Source organism: Hydra viridissima, unplaced genomic scaffold (assembly GCF_058129835.1).
Source record: "Hydra viridissima isolate aposymbiotic clone 2 unplaced genomic scaffold, HvirCarnegie_v1 scaffold_17, whole genome shotgun sequence".
In the NCBI taxonomy this organism is placed as follows: domain Eukaryota; kingdom Metazoa; phylum Cnidaria; class Hydrozoa; order Anthoathecata; family Hydridae; genus Hydra; species Hydra viridissima.
Genome location: NW_028324316.1, coordinates 1,830,928 through 1,856,873, shown reverse-complemented (window position 1 = coordinate 1,856,873; position 25,946 = coordinate 1,830,928). Strand labels below are relative to the sequence as shown.

The following is a 25,946-nucleotide window of genomic DNA, read 5'->3' as shown; positions in this document are numbered from 1 at the left end:
GTGTTTAAACGCTTTCTAAATATTCCGAATCCGTTTAGAATTGATTCCTAAACGTTCAGATTGATTAAAATGTTATTTAAACGCGATCTAATTCCATTTTAAATCAGCAAATGCCGGTAGAGAACTTAAAGATGTCCGCTGGGGCCATTTCCTTTTTTTTTAAATCTCTTTAAATATTGTTTTAAGAATCTATTGTGTATTGATAAATATGGTGCTCAACAAACCCTTTGAATTTTAGACAATTGTTCTTAAGAGGCATGAAATTGACTGCAAAAAGATAATCGCACCTAACAAAGTTCTTTTTTTTTTGAATAAATCGAGCGAATTAAACAACCAATTGGTTAGTAGAATTAAAAACTACTTAATACATTTTTGTCCTAGAAGTAAAATAAAATTTTGAAGTAAAATTAAATTCAGCAAAATGGCATCAAGAAAACAACTTTTGTCTTTCCAATAACGAAGCCGTCAGATCCAAAAAAGAAACTTGAACTTCTTTTACCTCGGTGTTCTCAATCGTTAAGTAATATCTAATTAGAACTGTTGAGAATGTGGTTGCAGAGGATGAAAACGCAAAACTTCCATTACAATTTATCATAATACCATCAACAACTTGAAGAAAAATCTATTTGTTTTATAAGCTAAATTAGCTTTTAAAGTTCAAAATGACCACAACATCAAAATGGCAACTCAAACAAATAAAAAAAGTATCTGCGAAAAAAATTATAGAGGTAGAGTAATTCGAAAAAAGTCTTTCTTAAATGCAAAACAAACGAAATGTTGAGAGGAGTGTATATATATATATATATATATATATATATATATATATATATATATATATATATATATATATATATATATATATATATATATATATATATATATATATATATATATATATATATATATATATATATATATATACATATATATATTCCTGAATAGTGGCATTCTTTTTCTATACTTCTTTTTTTAACGCATACTTTTTTTGTTTTTTTCAGAATAATACATTAAGTAACAGTTATTTAGCAATTACACTTTCAATAGCATCTTAAATATCAATCCAATGATTGTTAAAATATGAAAATATTGATAAATATTGGCTCTCTTGCTTCGTGTATAATAATAACTGCTTTAGTTGGCAATTACTTACTTCACATTTATACCCATAACCAATATGAAACATCTAGTTTAAAGTATAAAGTTTATGAATGCTTTAAACCTGACACAGCTTTTAACAAAATCAGCTTCAATATCACTATGCAAGGACCCTGTTTGCCTAGCTACATTCGCTTTAGGTCAATTAACGAATGTAATCAATTTAAAAAAGTTGGAGGAGACTTTTGGTGGGTAAGAATATTTGGACCAGCATCATTTGCATTAACGTTATTAGAAGATGAAGGAGTTTATCACAGAGAGTTTCAAGTGCCTTTAGAAGGGAATTATACAATCAGTTTAATGTTAGAGTTTACTAACAACGATGGAATGAAAGATCCTCCAAAAGACTTTTACAAAAAAGGTAATGTTTTTGTTGCTAATAACTTATGCAAGTATTAAAAAGCTTACTATTAAATTGAGCGCTCTATGGTAAATTGTGATGATGTTTTACTTTCTGAAATAACTTTTTTTTAAAGCATTTTATAGTGAGAGATATTTTCTTATGTAATTTTTAAAACTTTTTTCAATTGCTCTAATAAAACTAGAAATTTGTAAGTTGTTGTTAAATATACGAATTTATTTTTTCTCATCAAAAAGATTTGCATTGAAACTTATTTAATAGGAAAAGCGACAAAAGTTTATTTACTCATAGTAATTCTGCTTCTTAAAAGTTTTAAAAATTCTCCACGAGTTTGATAGTAGTTTTGATATAATGACCTTTTGATTCATTGAATGAAAACTATCAATCACTATAATAATCCTTTGCATTAATATACTCTCTTAATTGTAGCTACTGCTCTTTAGTAAATATTGCGGTACTTTTCCTTTTACCCTAATATACAAAATAATACTAATTATACTGTATAAGCTACCATCTTTATTGAATTCTGTATCTAAATATTAAATAAATTTCATAAGGTTAATATTAAAATTTTGAGAATTAAAAACTTAGTTTCAATAAAAGCTCATAAAGATCCATATCAGTGAAATGTGTACCTTTAAGTAACTATTAAAAGAAATTAAATGCTTAATGATGACTACTTTTTTGCTATGTAACAAATAATCAATATTTTGGTTCAAAATTTTTATTATAGACTCTCAGATATAATTCATAAATATAATACCATCGATGTATTAGATTCAATCTGCAGATTTACAATGTACGTTATTTCCCTTTGTAACCCACCTCGCCCCGCATTTCCTTACAAATAAAAAAGGAAGACGTTTATGATAAAAGTTTTTCAACATAATTTTACTCTGACTTATTAGTTTTAACTTGTAACCATATGCCTCGCTTCTCGTAATTAACCAAACAAGATAGGGTGGTCAAAAAATAATTGAACAATCTGTAGTTAACGACAAAACAATATCTAGTTAACAAGGGTCTGCGTTTCGGAATCGTATTCTCGAAATGAACCGGGAAAAGCGAAACAAGACGAGAAATTTTCCGGAAAAAAATAACGAGACAAAGGAAACTATTGTCCCGGAATAAAGTTATAAATCAGACATAGATTTTTTCTCGGAATTTAAAAACTGTGTCCCAGATAATTACGAAACGTTACGAGACAAATCAATTATATTAACTAGATATCTAGCTCGCGCTTTCGCACTAAGAAAAATTTTTGCCAACCAAGTTTGTTTTGCCAGCCAGAAATGACGCACAGTGACTCAAAACAACAAGAAAAATGGCACTAAACCCCTCACAATTTTTTGGCAAATATAGTGTCCTTTTTTAAACAATATTAAATTAGAAAGATCATTTATTCAAAAAGTAAAAACAGTTTTTTCATAAAACTTTTATTTTACATTTTATGGTTAAAAGAAAATAAAAATTTCAATATTATTTTCAAAGAAATCTAAAAAATGAGAGATTTTTATTTAGGAAAAATGGAGAACTTTTAATCTAAATTAAAGTCTATATTTACTTTTAAGATAATCTTTTAACTTTATATATTTTTTGAAGAAATTAACAGTGGTTTATTACATCAAAATAAATGAAAATGGCGGAAAACAAGTTTTTTATGGACTTATTGACATTTGTATCTCTTGAATTTGAGTTTTTTAATTGTATGAGTTGTTTCAACATATCAAATATAGTTTCAAGAAACATATTTTTGTCATCATATGCTACTTTGAAATTTTTTTAAATGTTTTTATTTGAATAATGATTTACCCTTCAAGAAGTGCTAGATACTTGAAATAGCATTACTTAACAACTTCAGAATTTCCTGTAATATACAAGTAACATTATTTACTTAAACATTATAGGGAACGTAATGTGATAATTGTCAAAGAAGTTATAACATAAAATGTTAAACAGTGTAAAGTGAAAAATGATATTAAGTACTCAAAAATGTTTCTGATATATATTTATGATTTTAAAAACAACAACAACAAAAAGATTATATCTTATCCCGAATATACGTGAATTAGGAGTGGATAAATTACGATTTTGGAAGGATTTACTTAACGAAATCAAATAAAACTGAAGAAATTAGCAAATTGAACATAAATTAATTCGACTTTAGATAAATTTATTTCAAAAGTGAAGAAAAAAACTAAAACAATGTGGTAGAAATTATGATTCTTTTATAGAAAAAGAATACCTATGGCTTCAAGAAAATCTTATGATCAATAAAAGTAGCCATTTTGGTTCTGTAGAACCCCATAAACAATGGATGGTCCTTGGAGAGCAAAGGAAAAGAGAAAAAAATAAAGGAACTAGGTATTGAACATCATGCTCTATTGTTAATCTCTGCAAGAATTACTCTTTTTAAAAAAAGTCAAATGTGTTATAGATCAAAAAAGTTAAAGACACTTTGGATAAAACCTTTCCCTTAAATATGAGTTTAAAACAAACTCTTGCATTAGAAGTGAATACTGACCTCAGCGGTAAAAAATATTAAATGATCCGAAGATTAGCCCTTGGACACATATTTATCCCCTTCTTCCATTATATTTTAGTGGAAAGAGTTAAATACAATCCCAAAAACATTTTTTATCCCCTGATTTCAGTTGCTACCATTAATTTTTATAAAGCTGTGTTTATATAGATGGTATAACAATATCAATAATAACAGCTGAAATAAGTAATGGTAATTGTGCCAGAAATTCATTATTTAAATTTCACATTAAGGATTAACTAGTATGTCTCGTTATGTCTCGTTATGTCCCTTTAAAAAGATGTAAATTCCAGGAAATCGTAAAGCTCCTATTTTGTCCGGGATATATAGGCAAAAGGCGGTTCTGGGACATGAGCATGAACACCGATGCAAAACGCAAAATAAACGCTTCAATTTTTTATGTAAATAATGTCTCAAACGCCGATTTTTCAGTATTCAAGGATGATATTGATTGTTTTCACTTTTAAAAAGCGTGTATCCTTTTAAAAAATGGTTTCTTTAAAATTTAAAGCCTTGTTCTTCTGTGTCTTTTATCATCTTTTGAGCTGAGTGTTATCACAAGCTTGTTTTGTAGTGACCGATGGCAAGTGTGTGAATTCCGTCATCTAAGATAATTCTTTTGTCATCGTTAGCGCTGAGTGCGACTTTGTTAATTTCTTCAGTGTAGATGTCGTGAAGATGAGATCGGAAAACGTTCATGGTTGCAAGCTTTTCATTCTTATACTTCAAGCAATGGTAGTAGTCTTGGTGAGTGAGATGATTTTTAACCACGCTCTTTTTGACTCCTTTACATTTTTTATGTTCTTGATCTTCTTTTTCAACTTCTTCAGGGATGTAGTAAGAGTAGAGCTTAGGTCGAAGCCCAACAAATTGTGTGATTTGTTTACCACCGGTTTCGTCTTTGAACATTCCGATAATCTTTTTATTTTTTCCTACTTTGAATCCAACGTTTTGAATGGCGGGATGGTCTTTAGGAAAGTCGCTCGTGTCAAATTTGGTTTCAACATCGTCAGCAATGTCTTTGTAAAAATCTTCTGTTTCGATTTCATAAATGAGCGAGTCGGTGTCAGTCATGAGAAGTTTTGCTCGATCACCGTATTTGGGTTTCATGTAGTCGTAATGGTGTTCAAACATGAGAGTCTTGCTAATGTCAAGGATGCTCATTCCTAAGTAAACAGGTTTATCGTAAGTGACTTGTGTTTTCTTCATGTGAATCGCAGTAAGGTTTTCATCAAAAATGGTGCATCGATTATAGCTTGGTTTTTTGGATAATTTTAAGATTTCTTTTCTTGTGGTGACAAGTTTAATATCAACATGCTTTAAAATGTTTTCCATGGTTTTTCCAAAGACAGAGCTGTTCATAAGTTTAAAAAATTCTTTTTCAAAGTCGTTTTGAGCTTTTGTTCTCTTTTGGGTGTTGCCATCGATGTATGATTTCATGAAAGGTTCTTCTTCAAAGGTGATTCCACGATGAATTTTGGTGATGATAAGACCAAGTCGTTCATAAAGTTTTAGGTTTTCATGATGAATGACGTAATTTTTTTTATGGTTTAAATTAGGAACCAGGTTGTTGACTTAAAATTTTAAGCATCAACACCATTAGAATTGTTAATAACGTCATCAAATCATCCTACGTTAATGGTAAGCAACTAAACTGCATCTACTCCTTTTACCCGCAAGTTGACCCCGGTTATAAAATCATCGAAAGATCTATGCATTTGATTTATCTCCTGTTCAAGTGCCTGAAATTTCAACAATGGTTACTCACATCATTGATAACAATGGAGATTTGGTTGATTTTCGTGGAGAGGATGTTACAATACGATATCATATTCGAGAAGTGAAATAAATAAATTTCTTAACTCTATAAAATGTATCAAAACATTAAACTCAACATCTCGCAAGGTCAATCCGACAAAATTAAAAAAGCGATGCATGATAAAACTGCAACCAGCATAAAACTCACTCATCAAGACTTGAACGGTGAACATGTTCTTGCTGTCACTAACGCGCAACTTGACCAAATTAGAAAAGCATACATCAGTGGAAAAGGTGTCACCCTTAAACTCAGCAAAAAACAACTCATGCACAACGCAAAAGTCGAAGGAGGATTCATCGGTGCTCTTTTACCTTTACTAGGAACGCTTGCATCCCGTGCAGCTCCAGTACTTGCAAAAGGCTTATTAGGTGGACTTGCTTCATCTGCCAGTTCTGCCATGGTTGATTCTATCGCTGGACGAGGTGTTCATCATAATAAACCCAAAACATTTTACTTGAGCAAAGATGGAAAAGGAATAAAAATAACCAAATTTGGCTCTGGCTTATTCTTAAAACCTTGGACTGGAAATACTCAAGGTGATGGGCTCTTTGTTAAAACTGGAAAAGGACTCTTTGCTAAAACTGGAAAAGGACATGAAATAACAGGAGGTTTCATCGGTGCTCTACTCCCCTTGCTCGGTACGCTTGCAAGCACTCTTATTTCTGGTTCTGGTTTACTTCTCGGTCCTAATTCACCCTTCAATAGCATACCCATTTTAGGCTTCATTCTCTAATTTAAACTTTTTAATAAATTTTTAAAAAAATGATCGACGTAGAAGGAATTGTTTTACCCAACGAGGCTTTAACCAACTTTCAACTGATAAAGGCTGCTGAACAGTTAGAATTAGAGAACTTTAGAGGGGTTCTTGTAAGAGACGAGTTACCAAAAAAACCGAGAAAAGAATGCGGTATTGCAAACACAGGTGATTCAAGCACTGGAGGGTTTCATTGGGTGTGCTGGTACAAAGACGGTAATAAAAAATACAGCTTTGATTCTTATGCTCAACCTCCTCTTTTTGAATTGGCTCAATACTTGAAGAGCCCTGTTTATTACAACAGCGAAAGAGTGCAGTTTGGTAATACCTCTTATTGCGGTCACTTGTGTCTTTACGTCTTGAAAAAATTGAATGAAGGCCTTGACTTTCAAAGCATTATTAACACCTTGTGGTAACATTCTTAAAAATAAAGTTTTAAGAATAACAAACCAACAAAATAACAACAAACTAACAACAAAAACCACGCCTAAACCACGCCTAAACCCAAGCAAAAATGGATAAACATGAAAGCAGGCAGGCAGGCAGGCAGGCAGGCATCTTAGCCATTGGACACTACAAAGAAAAGAAGATCAAGAACACAAAAAATGCAAAGGGATGAAAAAAAACGTGGTTAAAAATCATCTCACTCACCAAGACTACTACCATTGCTTGAAGTATAAGAATGAAAAGCTTGCAACCATGAACGTTTTCCGATCTCATCTTCACGACATCTACACACTGTTAAAAAAATATCGCGTTTTCTACGAAAAATTTCCGGCAGCTACGATGACAAAACTTCCCGTTATTTTACGGAAAAACCCATCACATGTAAACGGAAGTTTCTTTAAATAAACGGATATTTCCGTTTAAATACAATGGGTTTTTTCCGTTTATTTCCGTTAAATAACGGGAGGTTTTGTCATCGTAGCTGCCGGAAATTTTCCGCATATAAACTGAAATTTCCGTTGAAAATCAATGCGTTCTCCCCGTTAAACAACAGAAAGGTTGTGGCAACTCAACTGCTGTATAGTTTTCGTAAATGAAAGGAATGTTGTTCATATGAAAATTTAAAAAGTGAACATTTTAAATGTAAAATAGATTGAATGTTATCGAAAATATTATCTAAAACAAATCATTTTTGATTTACAATAAAATATTAAATTTTCCGTGATTAAATAATCAATTTGTAAATAAACAACTTCAAATAAAAAAAAAAAAAATTTTAATAAAGTATTAGCACATAATAATATAATTATATTACATAATCCTATATAAATTTACAGTATGGTGCAAAAAAAAAGCCACACTCAATTTTTTAATAAAAAAAAAGCAATAAAAAATGTCTTAAACTCATATAATAAAAGTGATATAAGACAATTTTGATAGAAATGCTTTTGATATTATTCTATATTACATATAATAAAAAGAAATTAGGATTTGTGAAGTATTTTTCAAGTTTAAGTTGTATAAGTACTTAATTGGCCACACTTTGTTTTTTATGACTTCTGCGCATCTAGAAAGCATACTATCTACATGCCTTTTTAATAAGTCATTTGGCAAAGCATTCCAACCAACAAGAAGAGTTTGGAACAGTTCATCTACATTTGTTGCCCTAGGATCTTTCAACTTTTTATCCAATATAGACCATAGGTTTTCAATTGGATTTAAATCAGGAGACTGTGCTGGCCAAGACATAACTGGTATCAATTTAGATTCTAGATATCTCTTATTCAACCGTGCTGTATGTTTGGGATCGTTATCCTGTTGAAAGATGTAGTCACCATTAGGAAAAAATTCTTTTATACTTGGTCCAAGTTGATTAACTAAGATTTTGTGATACAAATGCTGGTCCATGGTGTCTTTCACCCGGTAAAGTTGTCCAACTTTGTGTGCACTAAAACAACCCCACACATTGACCTTTTTGTCATGTTTAATGGTTGCGTTTCATGTTTGGGGGTTGAATTTTTCCCCAATTAATTTCCAACAGTGAGGTCGACCATTATAAAACAAGATGAAAGGAGACCCGTCGCTCCAAATAACTTTAGCCTATTGTTCACATGTCCAATCTTTGTGCTCAATGCACCACTTTAATCTTTCTTTGCGATTGATTTCACTAACAAATGGTTTTTTTATTTGCTTTCCAGAAAAAAATTCACCTGATACTTTTATTCGATGAGATATTATCCACTTTGACATATTAGTAAGGTTCAAATCTAGTTTTATCTCACTACATGTGATTTTACAATCTTTTTTGACAACATTAAGAATGTAGCGATCTTCCTTTTTTGAAGTTTTAGGTTTTATCCCTGATCCAATAGAGCTTTCAGTTGTACCATTTTGTTTATATTTCTTCACCAATCTGCTAATAGTGGAGTTTAAAACGCTCTACATAGCTTCTATGAGACTCTCCTCGGTCAGCAGCTTCAATAATTCGTCCAATTTCTATATCCGTTCGCTGTTTTCTAAAATAATAAATGTGCCCATATTATTCTGTATCTTTAATGATTTTTGTTATATAAATATTAGTTTATATATATGCATACCTCTTCTTTCCTGAATTTTTCACTGCCACATCCAATTTTTTTTGTTTTGCTTGATTATACAATTTATACTTGAAATCAAGAAAAAATATCAGCGTGGCTTTTTTTTGCACCCCACAGTACATAAAAATTTATTTTTATCTAATATATATATATTAGTTTCGTAAAATATAAATAAATCAACTCAAATGCAAAAAAATATAGTATTTCCTTTCTTATCCATTTCGAATCAACTAAAAATAAAAATGCATAAGTTTTTGAGTAAGGAAACATTTTAATATTTAATAAAGTAATAAATTTAAAAAAAAACTCATTGTGTGCAATGATTGATTACTTTAAAGTTGTTACTCTATATGACTGATTTAGCGAAGGCCAATTTTTTACCATTGTTGGTGCCAGTACTAAATTAGATTTAAATTAAAATTAGAAAATTAGATTTTTTTATATTATTAAGTAAATAAAAATCTTTAGAACTCCTTTGAAATCAAATTCTAATAATCAATTACTAAATTTACCTACCAAATAATACAATGATTTTTTGAGCAGCAGATAAATTAAGAAAAAGTTTAAAACTCTATTTTAACTCTAAAAACAAATATTCATTCTAATAAACATTTTAACAATCTAAATTTTCTTTTCTAATCTTTAATAAAAATTTATTTTGATTTATTATAAAACCATTTAAAAAATAAAATTTTAAATTTTTTATACTAAGTTATTTTACTAATTTTATATACCATTGTTATATATTATAATATAGTGAAAAATGAATATTTTATAATAGAAAATTAATAACTTTAACCCATCTGGTCCTTAATCATCGCTAAAAAAAAAACTAAATTTATGAAATAACATTTCATTATTCTAAGAATGTTTGAAAATTAACTTTTTCTTGCTTAAGCTAAAAATTGTTACAAAATCACTATATCTCTCTTTATTACTAATATTTTTGCTAAACACAAAATAATTAAAAATAATTAATTTAATATCCCTGGAGTTGATAATACATTAGTATATATATATATATATATATATATATATATATATATATATATATATATATATATATATATATATATATATATATATATATATATATATATATATATATATGTATATATATATATATATATATATATATATATATATATATATATATACATATATATATATATATTATAATATTTATATAAATTAATATATAATATTATTATATTTTATAAAAAATTATGTTATAAATATATCTATAGTGAAATCCAACTTTTGATAAAAGCATTACAAATTTTTCAGTAAATAATCGAAGAAGAAGAAGATGCAATTGTCAACTTTTATAAATATTTCTATTTCTTTTTGAAGCTAAATGTGTACCCAAATATAAGTTTGAAAAATCATCACTTATGGCGGTTTAACATGTTAATTATAACTGCAGTTATTAACACAACGGAAACTTCCGTATTTGAAAATTTAGCCGCAGATACGGAAAATTTCCGTACATAATGTATCTGTACATCCCATACATGGATATACGGATACTTTCCGTGCAGGTAACAGAATATTTTTCCGTTTTTTAACGGAAATTTTTAACAGTGCACTGAAGAAATTAACAAAGTCGCACTCAGCGCTAACGATGACAAAAGAATTATCTTAGATGACGGAATTCACACACTTGCCATCGGTCACTACAAAACAAGCTTGTGATAACACTCAGCTCAAAAGATGATAAAAGACACAGAAGAACAAGGCTTTAAATTTTAAAGAAACCATTTTTTAAAAGGATACACGCTTTTTAAAAGTGAAAACAATCAATATCATCCTTGAATACTGAAAAATCGGCGTTTGAGACATTATTTACATAAAAAATTGAAGCGTTTATTTTGCGTTTTGCATCGGTGTTCATGCTCATGTCCCAGAACCGCCTTTTGCCTATATATTCCGGGACATCTCGTCTCGGTATCGTCCCGGATTTCGAGTGAAAATTGAAAATTGTCTCGATATTTATCGCTAATCGGGACAAAGCTATTAGGATCGTCACGTCTCGAATAAAAAAAAAAACGAGAAGCAGACGCTTACTAGTTACTCATTCATTGATGTATAGTTAAGTAGCATAAAGTTAAAGTAAACGGAATATTAAAGTATTTCATTTTTAATAAAAAATTACGCAAGGAATTACAAATAAAAGTTTGCCAGATAATTAGTTAATAAATGTAACTTTTTATGCGTCTTTGGACTGATAAATTTGTATTTATATATAAATTTTTTTGTTTTTGAAATCAATTAAAAGGGTTTATTTGAATAAAAATATGTGGTGGAAAAAGGTGCAAAGAAAATAATGTTAGGTATCGTTAATTTTTTACCGAAATGTTAAAACTTTACATGACGAAGTATAAAATTATATAAAATTAAAAATCTTTCAAAAGACTTATAAAAATTTGTACTTTTTCTTGTTGTTAATTGTTATTAACGGAAAAATAAACCGCCGAACTTGGTAAGTGCGCTTTTTTTAGTTGAGAATGAACACTTTTTTTATTTCCAAGAGCAAACTTTACTCTATTTTCAAAATTTAGTTTTGTAAAACCAATTACATATTTTTTTACTTTAATAACTTTTTTTATTACATTAGTTATTGCAAACTACTTTCCATAACGAACAGCTTCAAACTTTAGTATTTTTAACAAAATAATTGTTATAGTGAAGTTAATATTAACCTAATCTTTTTTATTTAGGTAACTACCAAGGTGTAAATCAAAATTCATCTCAGTTTCCTTTTAAAAATGATTACGTAATGGCTGAAAAAAAATTCCAATTTGAAGTATCAACCCGTAGTTGTGATAGTAATCTTGCTCTAAACTTTAATAAAAGCTGGTATGATCAACCATTTTGTATAATTAATAATCCTCATGGTTATTGGATTAATAACAGCTATGTAACAGTACAGGGTATGATTGACAGCGACGTCAAACATAGAAATGTTCTGGAAAGTTTAATGAAAGATAATCTTACGTTAAATCAAGAAAAACCGACACTTTGGGTTATGGGTGATTCCTTTCAACGGTATTTTTTTCAATACTTAGTAAGAAGCTCTCTATTATGTTCACTCTATATCTGTGAAAACACCTACTCTTGGATGTATCCGTTTCCGAGAAATGATGTAAATGCAAAAGAAAATTTTGTTTTTAATAATAAAGACTTTAACCATACCGAGTTTCTAAACTTTATTAAAAATATCCTCTTATCAAAATCAATGAGAAATAAAGACAGCGTTTTTTTAATAAACTTCGGGATTCACACTATGAAAAATTTAAATATGAGTGAAGCAGAGAGTTTATTTGATGGATTTATTGATTTGGTTAGCAGCTTGAAAATGCTTTATTCAGCAAATGGATTTCCAAAAGTTATATGGAAAACAACTACACCGCCCTATATCATTGGTACTATAATTAAAAGAATGATCGTAAAACAGGTAAGTTATCTAACTTAAAACTTTCAATGCTTATTTCAATTACAGTATTACTTGAGTATTATCAAAATGCTTTAGGTCAAGAAGTAAATGCTTGGAAATAGGTTCAACAAACTTGTTATATCTTGTTTTACATTCAAATTATTTACAATATGTTTAAACGGTTTTTGATTTGGATACAGGAGGTTAAACTAAATTGAAGACTTTAGTCATTCTGAGAAAATGGAGTTTGAATATTTAAACTGACCCTGAAATCAGACAAGACATGCTAATGAATTTCTAATAACTCCTATACATTTGCATTATTATAATGAATAAACCTGCTTATTTTAAAGCCTTACGCCCTAATCTTTTAGAAGATATGTTTAATTTATTTTTTGGACTAAAGTACTTTTTGTCCTATTAGGAGAGTTAGGTACTTTTTGCACCAAAAAAAACACACAGAACTAATGTAATTTTTCAACATATTATTACAATAAAGAAATAAGTCTATTTTATATCTTAAATGTCACTCGTGTCTCCATCTATGCCATGAATATTGCTATAAAAAGTAACTCCTTCGGGAAGATTGACATGGGTTAGGAGATGACAAATGTCATGAAATTTTGCAGTTTTAACAGACAAAAAAATTACTTATGCTCTATTAGGTTTGAGTGAAAGGAGAGTTGAAAGTTTTTTACCACATTTAAAAGTTTTTAAGACATTCTCCGGTCATTGAAATTCTAGTTAGTGGTACATTGCCTCGTTCAAATTTTGCCCCTCTAAACTTGCTAATTCCAGTTACTGGTTTTATAAAAGGATCATAAGCCCTTTTAAAGTCCAGTACTTTAACAACTGGGGTTCCATCTTGGATCATGTTGTCTGTAAGAGGATGTTCCACGTAAACAACATTAAATGGTTTTCTGGTATCTGTATTCTTTACAAGCGATACCCACTGTGAAGGTAGAATTACCCTGTCCTTCTTTCTACTCCTTTTTTCAATGCGCCCAAAATAACAATCACAAGGCATTCGGCTATGTCCTGGAAGGGGATACTTTACATAAGCTTGTGTTATAGAGACATTCTTGTTAACCAATCTTTGTAGATAAGCAAAGATGTAACGGTTTTTATTCTGTGAAAAACAGTTATCCATGAAAATCTCAATCTTTGTAGTTGTAGATGTAAGACCAGAAATGTAATGATCCAAACATGAAATGGCTTCATTTGGGCTCTTAGCTGCAAAATGCTCAGCATACAGATACATGTGAGCAGAATCATTTACATTGTCATGAAAACACAGGTTGTGAATCCAAAGTTGACGCATATAATATTCTTCTCCAATGCCAGTTAGAGGAAGCGGTAAATTTTTTTCAAAGTCCAAACAGATCATTGCAGCGCCTTTGCTTAGTTTTGCAGCTTTTGTGGCTTTGTTGATTCGCACATTAAACACATCAGCTTTCTTTATGTGAAGCTCATGTTGAAATTTCAGTTTGTTTACAAAAATGGCATCATTAATAGACTCAGCTGCTTTTATTTGTGCCTGGAATTTTTCACATTTATTGCATATGTCACTCCTTGGAAATCTAAATTTAATATTAAATTCAAAGTTAAATATGTCAAGGTAAAGCCAGTATTTACAATCATTAGGTATAAGATCTGGGCTTGCCTTTAAAAATAACATTAGAAATAATAACAAGTGCATATAACATATAGGCGCTACTGCAGTTTCTCCCCCCCCCCCCCTTTTTTTATTTTTGAATATGATAGAGAATTTTATGCTGATTCAGAAAAATATAAAAACATGGACCTGAAAATCAACGGAAAGTGCTCTATTTCGAAGTCAAAGTTGTAAAAAATCCCACTAAAAACCCTAATATTCGCCATTTTGAAAATAATAAATTAATGATCTTTTTGCTGACAAAAGCAATACATTAATAGCATGGTTTTTACGTTAAAAAAGTCGTAAAAGTATGTTTATCTAGCGCAATTTTTTGTGGCAATGAAAATAGTCGTTTTTTGATTTATTATAGAATAAACTATAATGTAAGTAATGTACTTTTGTAATAAATTTTAAAAAAGAGTTTAACAGTTTTGTTTCCTAAAAGAAGAACTTTAGAAACTTAGTTCATTGTTGTTTATCACATGTAAAATTTAGAAATAGTAACTTTCAAACCATTTTTTTTTAATAAAAAAACCAGCGTAGGATACAATGATAATTATTTATCAGTTTGTCTGCATTCTCAAATTCTACGTTCAACCTTTATTTAAAATCTTCCATTAATTTCATTTCTTTGTAACAATTTCGTTATAATAATTTAAAACAGTAATTCAAAGGCTGATGGAAACCAGGTCTGTTCATTGCGCAATGTAACGGTAATTAGTTTTTGTTAAAAATCAAAGCGTTTTGAAAAAAAATGGCGAATATATGGGTTTTTAGTGGGATTTTTTACAATTTTGACTTCGAATTAGAGCACTTTCCGTTAATTTTCAGGTCTATGTTTTTATATTTTTCTGAATCAGCATAAAATTCTCTATCAGAATCAATCATAAAAAAAGGGGGGGGGGGGGCGCGAGAAACTGCAGTTGCGCCTAACATATATTTGTATTATATATATAACATAACTAGTACTAAACAAGTTTAAATATCAATATAATATATATATATATATATATATATATATATATATATATATATATATATATATATATATATATATATATATATATATATACTGTTACCTCTGACTTAAGCCAGCTTAACACCATTTCTTTTCCATTTGGATGGTGTTAGTCTTCTTTTTTTGGCTTTGGATTTTATATTGGGTAAGATAGCGTTTGCCTCGTCCTCCGCCATTTTTTTAAGGTTATGAACTAATTTCTACCAGCCGCTTGGCGGGAAAAGCTAAGTTAAGAACCTTTAGCACCGAAATTTAGGACTTAAGAGTTCTTTTCACGGCGATGTTTTATTTGACATGTTAAGTAAATTTTTCGAAATCGTCCGTGTTTTATCATTCGGTCTTATTTTTATAAGACTCTTCATTCCTTAATTTCAAGGCCTTCTCAAACAGGCCACAATAGCTCATTTTCCGTAAAATTAGCGAAAGCCGACTTTTTTACGGTTAAAATTATTTTTTATCCTTGCTTTTGTAAACAAACTTCAGAAACAAATAAAGAGCTTTATTAGGACAAAACATTTTGATTAAATTTCGGAAACAAATATTGTAGAAATTTTTTTTTCGTTTATAAATAAGTTAATTACAATAAAAATTTTAAGAGTTAAGCTAAAAATGACTAAATCTCATTTTTATAACTATATGTTTATTTTAGCTGTTTAACACTTGTAATACAAATAATAAATTTTTTGATAAAAACAAACAAATATTTTAACTTTATTTTATTAAAATTATTTTGACTTTTTTTAACTCAAAGTACTTTATTTTGAAGTTGAAAGTTTTGCTTGTTTTATTAAACATTCCTTCCCAAAATCTTCAGAGTGTTTTTACAATAATTGTTTAAAGAAATGTTTGCTAAAATGCAGCAATCTTTTTTAACACTTCAAACAAGCAATTAAAAATTACTATTGCAGTTAATAAAAATGTCAATTATTCCTCTCTTGCACAGCAATGGTGAAACTTTATTCACAAGTGTCTCTTCAAATATAAAAAAACAATAAATAACAAAGTACACTAAATTGTCAGAAGGTTCTCTTAGTCTTCCTCTATTCAAAGAACTAATCAAAGTTCCATATTCTTAAAACATATCAAAGGTGTCTATTTCTTCTAAAATTGAATGTATTTCCAGAAGTTTGTGAGCAATAAAATCTGAAATATATAAAAGCCCTTGTTTGCAGTCATTTGGCAATTGAACCTCACAATTTTCACATACTGACATATCAAACTACACATCAAGTTCACAGTTATCACAGTGGTGGTGAGCAGGAGGAAATATTGTAAAATCTGCTTGCTCATCTATATCAAATTACAAGTTTTATTGATTCTAAATTTTTGAATAACATTTTTGCACAGTAATCAGATATGTGCCACCTAACCCTTGCTGATATTTCCTAAACTGTTCTTCTAGTGCATCTGATTGCATTTGTCCTAGCAATACATAAGATACACCGCAGTTCAACAAACACTTTGCACAGCTTGCTAATCTTTTAAAAATTTTTTACAAAGTACTCACAGTATCCTTTGTTAACTCTTTCTCTCTTAATTTTGAATTTACGCATTTCAAATTTTCAGCAAAATTAGAAATATAGTTCTCTAAGAAATCTATTTGCTAATCATTGACTGAAGTAATAGGCTTTCTTCGAATATCATTTAATCTAATATATAGACCTTTTGCTTTACTGCTGACAATAAGCCATCACTTGACAACTGTTTCAATAAAAAGTGTAGTATCTTTAGCTTCCGGAATTTTTACACGTAATGCTGCAACTGTTTCATCACAAAAAACTTTGAGAACTAATCCATAATTTTGTCGTTCGATTGGTTTTGGTGACTTGATGCCTGATATAACTTGCTCGCTTAGAATCTGTTTCATTATTAATAACATAACTAACAGCATTCTCCAGTTGAGAATAATATTTAATAATTCCTTTGTTTAAAAAAGAAAATAAATATCTCCAGAATCTTCTAAAGTTATATATATTGAAAACTTAGGTACTGGTTCATAGTAAAAACACTAAGTTTTTTATAGCGAAACAAAATACAGAAAGAAATTATTTCTTTATTTATTTGAACAAAATACAGACACGCAATTATTTCTTAAAAGTTAAATAATTTTGCATACCTGGAATCTCGTGACGTATTCGGTTAAAAGTTCTAAAAAAAGACTGATTTTTTAAATAGTAAATTCTACATAACAAAAATAACAAACCTTTCTCTCTTTACTTTTCTTAATAAAACAGGTCTTATTTTTCCTAATTGTCAAAAAAAAAATCAAAGTTCCTTTGTTCCAATGGGTGTTTTTTTAAATGCCCCCGAACGTCGGTAATCTACCCCCGAACGTCGATAATCTTAAAAGTGAATTTATTTGCATGGCTTACTCAAAACAACATTTTTTTTTTTGAAAACAAAAGAACAACGTTCTGACTGTAAAATGCACAAGTTTTTGTTTACTAAGTTAGGTGAATTCGCATTGTATAAAACATTTTAAATAGGTTACATGGAGTTGTTTCACTATTTGGTAATTTCCAGATCCACGGATATTAGGAAAATCTAAATACGAAAGATCACCATGTTTTGTCCATAAAATTGTATAATTCTTATTTTTGGTATGTGTGAAAGAGGGGCATAGGTGCATTTTTAAATGTGGCAATTTATCCAGTACAAAGAGCTTAACCGTGTTAGAAAAAATTACTAATTAACTCAATTTTGGCAAAATGTCACCTAAGTACTTTTAGCACTAAGGTCTTCAATTTTAAAACATGCTCAAACCTTTCTTCAATTAAATAATGAATTTCTCTTTCTATTCCAATACTTGTGATTACACAAATGTTGAAATAGAAAGAATGTTGGAAAAGTTTTGTTGAAAGATGTTTGCGTACAGTTTGTGAATTGCTAGTGTATGATTTGAAAATAGTTCGTGCATGTTTTATGTAATAGTGAGCTCGTTGACTTAACTTAAGATTAATGCAAAGCTTTAACAATAAAAAAAATGCAAATAAAAATGATATACTATTTTTAGAATTAAAAAATATACAATCTCAATAAAAATCTTAACAAAATGTCTTTAAAATTTATTTTCCTTTCTTAAAACTCGTGTCCAGTATTTTTTTTTTTTTCTTCTTTTTCACTAACCTTTGTTTTTTATCTTGATTGCATTTCAATTCATTATGAATATGAATGCTCCAGCGCATGGCCTATTGTAATCCTAATTTCCTAATTATTAATGAATTTTAGTAGGTGACAAATTTTCAACGTTGCACTATTGTAATATATCCAGAGCTAGGCAACCGCTAATATTTCTTAAGGCCGATATTCGATAGTCCAATAGTTTGTGTTCCTAATCCGCTACCGATAGTCCGATAATTTTCCTAATTTGCCCGTCTGATAATCGCTATTTCATTAGTTCGGTATCTTAAATAAATTTAATAGCTTCTTTTGATTTTTTTCACCCATTTTGAAAAAAATGCACTTTTTGCTTAGTTTTTCAAAATTGAAAGAATGACTTTAGTAGAATTTCTTTTTTTGACATAAAAAAAAAAGTAAGCTATACAATCAACCGTCCGCCCTCCAAACCACCTCTTATCCAGCAGGTGGAGGCTTCCTTTGAGGAACACTAGTTTCTCAAAGTTATCAGCCATCAAGAAGGATCTTTTTGGGTTTAAAATGTCAGATCCCATACTAAAAAGCCTCTCCACGGCTGCAAGAGAGGGCAAACGGGTATTGTATTTTATGAACATGTCCAAACAGACACCTCTGTGGAGTAGCGGGAGCTGGTCAAATGTGACGTAAGTCCAGGTGCTGCCTCTAACCCTGTTCCATCCATCAAAGGTTTTTTCTATGTCCTCTTTCAAGCGGTCCTGAATGGCCATTATATCATCGTTTCTTACATCATTGTTATAACTTCGATCCCGCTAATCTCCTCAACACGATTGTCAGTTTCACTATCAGAATCCTAAAAATATTATAATACAAGAAAAGAAATTTAGTACAGGTTAGGTACCTCGGCAATAAAAAAAATTTTTTACTATTTAAAGTCTAACAAAATAAAAGGAAATATAAAAATTGCGTTCAGATAAATTCATTATCTATTAGTAGAAAACAATCCTTTTAACTTTAAACATATTCTCTAACTTAAAAAAAAATAATTTAACTACTTATTGATTTGTTACTAATGATTTAGCATTTTAAAAGAAAAGAAAATATATTCTTCTCCATCCCCTTTTTCTTTTCTGGCATTTTCCTGCTATTTAACTATTCAAAATTTAACACTTAAAAACCTAAACTTCTAATTTAAACTAGGGTTCTGATAATTCTTATTTTTGTATAAGAAAGCACACAATACTAAATAGAACAAAAAATTAATGTTAAAAAATAAATTTTTAAAGTGATTAAAATTTCACTTTTTACTACTGCATTGTAATTCATATTTTTGAGTTTTATTTTTGAGTTTTGCTGTATTTCGTAAGTTCTAACTTGTTTTATTTGAATAGATATTGTTATTATTCTCTGACATCCATACGACTCTAAAATCATGTTTTAGTCAACTTTTTTTATTCTAATCAAAGGGTATCAGAGTTATTTCAATTTTTCAATAACATTATTCAAGAAGCATATCATTTTAAACTAAACAAGAAGACAAATTGAGCTTTCAGGATTAACCAACTAACCTACCTGCTCATCCTCCAAAACACTAGAAAATTTGATCTTGAAGACACCAACGCAGTTTGCACCATTTTCCATTGTTATGAACACAGTTTTGTTGGAGAGGGCAAACCTATTGAGCAGATCCAGCATGGCTTTGACTAGATAACCACCTGTCTGCTGGATAAGAATCTCTTTTATCCGGGTACAGCTTTTTCCCTTTTGAGGGTTTTGCAATCACATTAGTCAATAGTCATGCCGAGAAAGCTTCTGTTGTGTGCGGACCAGCTGTCTGCAGTGATGGCCACATGGTTGACTATGTCTATGCTGCTGATGAGGATAGCTTTGGCCTCGTCTTTCAGCTGGTCAATGTTTATGGACAACTTTCCTCTCGAGGAGACCTTAAAGTTTGGATTCAAGGGTTTCAGGAATTTCTTTATGGCAGGAGAGTAGAACATGTTAGGCTATACTATCCTTCATCTTTATGATGATGAAGGTATAGTATAGCCTAACATCTTCTTCTCGTCAAATTTTTCTCTTAAGACAGACTCGATGCTGCTCTGTTTCTTGTAGGGGTAAACTTCTGATGTCTCACAGCAAAAAAAAAAATTTCATTAAAGGTCAAATTCAGCTCATTTTTCAGAAAAAGTTACTTAGATTTTGCTATTTTGTCATAAAAAAGGGAAGATACTGGAAGCCAAAAACTTATGGATATAGAATACTACAAGATACAAAATTTTCAACGATCCATGCAGAATATGAGTTGAAAGGCTGGTTGACTAAGTAGTTAGAATTAGTAATTACCTGATACCAGATGATTGTCTGCCACGCTTAGAGCCAGTACCCTGCAAGCACACAACGTTGAAACAACGTTGAAATAACTTTGATCAACGTTAATCAACGTTATTTCAATGTTGTATCAACGTTGTGTGCTTGCTGGGTATATAGAGCAGTTACGAAATCAGGAACCTTCAGATCGTGCTGGACTTTGTTGTGGACCTAATGGTGACTAAGTGAAGTTGCAGAGCACTTGATCTCCTTGTCACAATCCTTACTACCCAACTTTCCTAAGCACCTCCAAGCCATCTTTTTTTGGGTTGAAGCAAAGTAAAATGAAATATACTCACAGATTCAGGGTGGTGGCATGATGGACAGGTTGACTATGTTACCTGCGGTAAGCCTGCTGGCTGCTTTTCTGGCTGGGAGTTTTAGGTCTTACATTGCTATTATAGGAAAACTTGCGTAGGAGATGATAATGCTTGACATCACCCTAGCTTGAGATGTCAAGCATTATCATCTTCACTTCACTTTTTTTGCTCATTTCACTATCAGGCTGGTTTGATATATCCCTGTGGTTCATAGAACTAGATGGCCGATTCGACTTAAATGTCAAATATTTATCAATTTCAATTTGATATGATATCTAACTGTAATGGTTTATAGAAATTTAAATCTAATAAAATAATGAAATATTTCAATGTGAGAGTGTTCAAACAATTAGAATATTAAAAGAGGTTGTAAAAAAAATTTTATCCTTTTTTAATATTCTAATTATTTGAAAAGAAAACAGTTGTTTCAATTAGATTTACTGATTTACAGAATACTGCTATAACTCACTAAACTGTTAGCACAGACATGTGCTAACAGTATAGCGAGGTTTAGCAGTATTCTAACCGTATGACCCGTCTTTGCCAGGACAATCCTGTTTTTTTTAGTGTTATTATTGTCTTCGAATAAATCGACTAAAAGTCTACTAGTCGAAAGTCGAAATTAGTCGAATTTGAAAATTTGAATAGTCGATTTAATCGACTGTGGGTTTCCTACTAATCGACTGAAAGTCAATTTAGTCGGGTAATCATCCTAAAATCCTTATATCAATTTTTTCACTTGATTTAATTTTATCAATCTCTAATATTGTTATGATACTGATCAATTAGTAAAGAGATATCTTTGTAAGTAGTTTATCTTGTAAAGATAAGTTATTTGTAAAGACTGAGCCATGCGTAAGAATATCATTTGTAGCTGTTTTTTTAATTCAACCAAAATATCTAATGACTGAACCTAATTTGCTGTATCACATTAACTTAACTCTTAGCTTACTGTATGTACCACCACTTCATTAATCTGTTTCCTTTCTCTCGTTTTAGTTACCAGTTGATGCTTTTTAAAACAAGATGTTAAGTAATTTTTAATGGTACTTAGTTAAGGATGCGAAAAAATTTTACAAATCTGCTACCCTAGAAAAAGTTTAGCCACCTTATCTGCCCCAACCTATCTACGCGACCGCTTTTTATTAAATTTTTTGTTAATTTTATGCTTTAACTGTTGTAAAAAATGATATAAAATGCCCATTCATGTTTTTTTTTCTTTACTTAGTGGTAGTAATTTCCGTTTTACTTTGTTTGTTTATTCAATTTTAGTTCATCTATTAATTAGATGAATTAAAATTGAACAAAGGAAATGCTCTTGATAAAACAACAGCATGTGCTATTATAACAGTATTGTATACCACCTAATTTTTTTGTCAACTCTCTTAAAGTTCTATTTGTTTCATAGCATCTAAAAAATAAATTGTCAAGCAACATTAAAGTATATGGTTATAATATTCAAATATTATAATCATATACTTTAATGTTGCTTGACAATTTTTAGTCGAAATATTTGAATGAAAATATTTATTCAAATATTTCGACTAAATCAACTTTTGGTCGACTTTGTTGATTTTAATAATGTATTAGTCGATTTTGGTTAGCTTAAAAATACATTAATCAGTATAGTCGACAGTCGAATAATTTCAAAGTCGTAACAACACCAGTTTTTTTGTATATAATGATTGTACTATTTTTTTCGCAAATATTCTAGGTTTGTCCCTTTTTTTAAAAAGTATAAAATCCCATCAATTATTGTTTTTTTTAGTAACTAATGATTCATTAATACTTAAAAAAATATTGCTTAATTGCAAAATTGAAACATGGGGTCAGTAACACTGGTTTCGGTTGCTACGGTTTTGTGAAAGGTAGTATTTCGCTTCTCGAATTTACTAAAGTAAATCTTTATTAAACAGCCTCTACGTGGCGCAACTAGTAACTAAGGCAACTAAGGCCAATGTATCTTGGGACTCAAAGGGTAAGGAGGATAAAAATTTTACCCGAAATCAATTTTAAGGCGCTGTTGAGCTAATAATCTAACAGTGCTGATGGACACTTTGACTTGTTGCAGCTGTTGAAATAGAGAATGACATGCCCCCGATTGGAAAGGGTGAAGCAACAGTCAAAAACAAAACAGGAGTTGTTAGTGGAACAGATGAGATATGAATAATCGTACACCCAGGTACCGGCGGTACATGGTATATTCACTTTTGTCAGGCGACATTTAACACTGGTAAAAATCTCATGTGCTTCGTTGCCAAAACACATCGGTGTGTTAAGGACCGTAAAAATTAATCTAACTTTAAAAAACTAAGTAAAAAGTTGAATAATGATTTAGTAAATATGAAAAGTGAGCACCAAAAGTCGCATCCAAAAGCAGGCAGGTACTGGAAGTTTTTTTAAATTGCTTTAAAAAAGCTAATTATTGAACAACTAAAAGATTTGCTTTAAAACTTAACTTTAAGCTTTGCACTTTAGATGTAAATTTTAACTTGTTTGATCTTGACACAATTTTTAATTCCTTGGCAAACTTTTTAAAAATTCAGCTAGACGACAGAAAATGCCGTATTAATAAATTCCTTTTTGGGATTGCTGATGGAGAAGAGGACTAATAGGAGATGTCAGATTAGTTTAAAATGAGAATTATTAAGTATTAATTGTTTTACAAACATCGTTAATGTTAAATGGATAAATGGCTTAAGTTTTTTTGAGATTATTCCATTTTATGGTGAACGTTGATATTATCTGAATTACAAAAGTGCCTACCTAGTGCCTAGAATTATCTGGCATAGGTATTTCTAGGCACTTTTCTATTTCAGCAATAGTCTTTTTTTCTAGGTGCTTGACGGAATATATCGTCTTACCGATAAAACAAGGTATTGGGCAACTTGTATAAAGCGAACTTGGTCCAAAACTAACGAAGTTAGTTTTGGACCAAGTTCGCTACATACAAGGTGCCCAATCCTTCATTAGAACAAAGTTTTCTCTAAAAAGATCTTACTTGCAGCGAACAACATACAATTGAAGAAAAATTTCTTGTTACTTTTAACATTTCGACTGTTTGAAGTTAAAAAACCAAAGATTATACTTGGCTTGGGTGTTTTTTTTTGACCGAATGTTTTCTTTCACTTTTAAAAACAACGTTTGGAATCCATGCCATGCCTAATAAATAGATCGAAGTAATTGCAATTTCTTTGGTTAATGACTCGATTGTGTATTTTATTTTAATATGAATTTGCTTTTGTTGTCTTAGTTGTAAAAAATTAAAAGGCTGAGTTATTTTAATTTCTTGAAATTATAAAAACAAAACAAAATACGAGGACTGTTTTGTGAAATAAGCGGGACTAGATATTTTGCAAACTCATGCTTTCTTGAAATCAAAACAAATTGTTAAGTTTCAGCAGCTTACTAAAACCTTTTTCTTAATTTAACTGCAGGATTTTTTTTACTTATCATTTTAATTAAAACCGTTATCTTTAATATGTTTTTAAATGTGGTTGATTCTTAGACAGTGTTAAATAAAAACTTTCTTTTTCACTTTTCAAAATGTAAAAGTTGATAGCCATTTCATCTTCGTCCCACTACTTAAAAAAACTTATGCTTTAAATGAAATTTTTAACAGAGAATTGTTATACACAGAATCTTTATTATTTAGAGGGTTCTTCACTGGAACAGTTATTGTATTCAAAAGTCCTGTCAAGTAAACATGCCTGTGTTGGATGTATTTTGGATGGCTGGATCATATCCAGGGGGGGCATACGATTCGCTTCATTACCGTGACGACGTGTTTAAGAGTGCAGCTGATAGCTTACTTGACATTTTAAAGTAACTTCCTTTAAGTAACGACCAGTTTAACAACCTAAACATATTACTTTTTTTAACATTAGGGTTAAGACATTGTTTAAGGGTTAGTACTTTTCACTTTGTGTACAATCTATATTTGAGAACGTTTTCAAAGTTTTTAAGAAGGTATTGACAAAACGTTTGATAATATCACGTAAAATTTTGTTACAATACTTTAAATTTCAATTTCAAACTCTTTTTCTTTTCCATTCCAACATACGTTAGAATTGTTTTTAGTAAAATTGCTACAACTTTGAATTATTTCGCTTTTGTTTGGAAGCCGAAAGCTCAAATAAACATATCATAAATAAAAACGACTTCTTCAAAAAAACAAGTTGCAACAGTCATTTTTATTAAAACTTAGACTGCCTTATATTTTAGACTTCCTTAGTGACTTAAAAAGCTGTTTATGTTAGCGTGGTATAATGTGCAGCACGTTTTAATACATCTTTGGCTTCTATTTTGTGCATCTTTGCAACAGAGAAAGCATTCTTTAATGACCGGCGTTCTCTAAGTAAATTAATGGCATTTATGAAGATTTGCTTTAAAGGAGCATGATCAGAAGTCTTTTAAGACGCCAAATTTTCTGGAACTTTTTTCAAAGATTTTTTCTTACAAAACCTCTACAAACTTAAATAATTTATACCTTTTCAGAGGAGGTTTCAACAACAACATTGCTCCGGTATCTGAACCTACTACGCCATTTTTGGTAAATTGGCAAATATTGTCAAAGGTTTAAGATGAAAGTCTTTGAGGTGTAAACTTTAATTCATTAAGTTTGTAGCAAATAAATATTATGGTAAAAATACATTTAAATTCTAAATATATTTAGAATTTAAATGTATTTTTGAACGTATTAAGAATGACAATTGTAATTCTTTGGAAATGCAAAAGAAGAAAATATTATAAAATTCTCAATAACCTCGCTAAAAATACATAATTAAAATTGGTGTAAAAAAATGTAAAGAAAATTAAAAGAAACCAGGAAGCAAAAACGTTTCGCTGACCAATCTTACAGAAGATATGCATAGGTGC

General features: G+C 29.9%; 2 protein-coding genes across 2 annotated transcripts; one reads left to right on the top strand and one right to left on the bottom strand.

The window, feature by feature from the left end:
• Positions 1-313: 313 nt before the first annotated feature.
• LOC149877009 (uncharacterized) lies at positions 314-25,097 on the top strand. Its single transcript, XM_090074866.1, has 4 exons — positions 314-728; positions 999-1,516; positions 11,895-12,631; positions 24,724-25,097. The coding sequence occupies exons 2-4, from the start codon at positions 1,078-1,080 to the stop codon at positions 24,895-24,897; spliced, it is 1,350 nt and encodes a 449-aa protein (XP_089930992.1). The 5' UTR covers positions 314-728; positions 999-1,077; the 3' UTR covers positions 24,898-25,097.
• Positions 13,314-19,148, bottom strand: LOC149877010 (uncharacterized). Its single transcript, XM_090074766.1, has 5 exons — positions 19,089-19,148; positions 16,980-17,143; positions 16,621-16,763; positions 16,509-16,575; positions 13,314-14,190 (listed from the first exon to the last, which is right to left on the bottom strand). Exons 1-5 carry the CDS (start codon positions 19,146-19,148, stop codon positions 13,314-13,316), a joined length of 1,311 nt encoding a protein of 436 aa, XP_089930892.1.
• Positions 25,098-25,946: the final 849 nt, after the last annotated feature.

Excerpts from the sequence above, each read along its gene's own strand:
- LOC149877009 (XM_090074866.1), top strand. The coding sequence starts at position 1,078 with ATGAAAATATTGATAAATATTGGCTCTCTTGCTTCGTGTATAATAATA. Across the intron at positions 1,517-11,894 it reads AAAAGACTTTTACAAAAAAG|GTAACTACCAAGGTGTAAAT; the intron begins GTAATGTTTTTG and ends TTTTTTATTTAG. Across the intron at positions 12,632-24,723 it reads AAAGAATGATCGTAAAACAG|AGGGTTCTTCACTGGAACAG; the intron begins GTAAGTTATCTA and ends TTTATTATTTAG.
- LOC149877010 (XM_090074766.1), bottom strand. The coding sequence starts at position 19,148 with ATGGCCATTCAGGACCGCTTGAAAGAGGACATAGAAAAAACCTTTGAT. Across the intron at positions 17,144-19,088 it reads CCTTTGATGGATGGAACAGG|ATTCTAAGCGAGCAAGTTAT; the intron begins GTTAGAGGCAGC and ends ATAATGAAACAG. Across the intron at positions 16,764-16,979 it reads TTTATTGAAACAGTTGTCAA|ATTAGCAAGCTGTGCAAAGT; the intron begins GTGATGGCTTAT and ends AATTTTTAAAAG.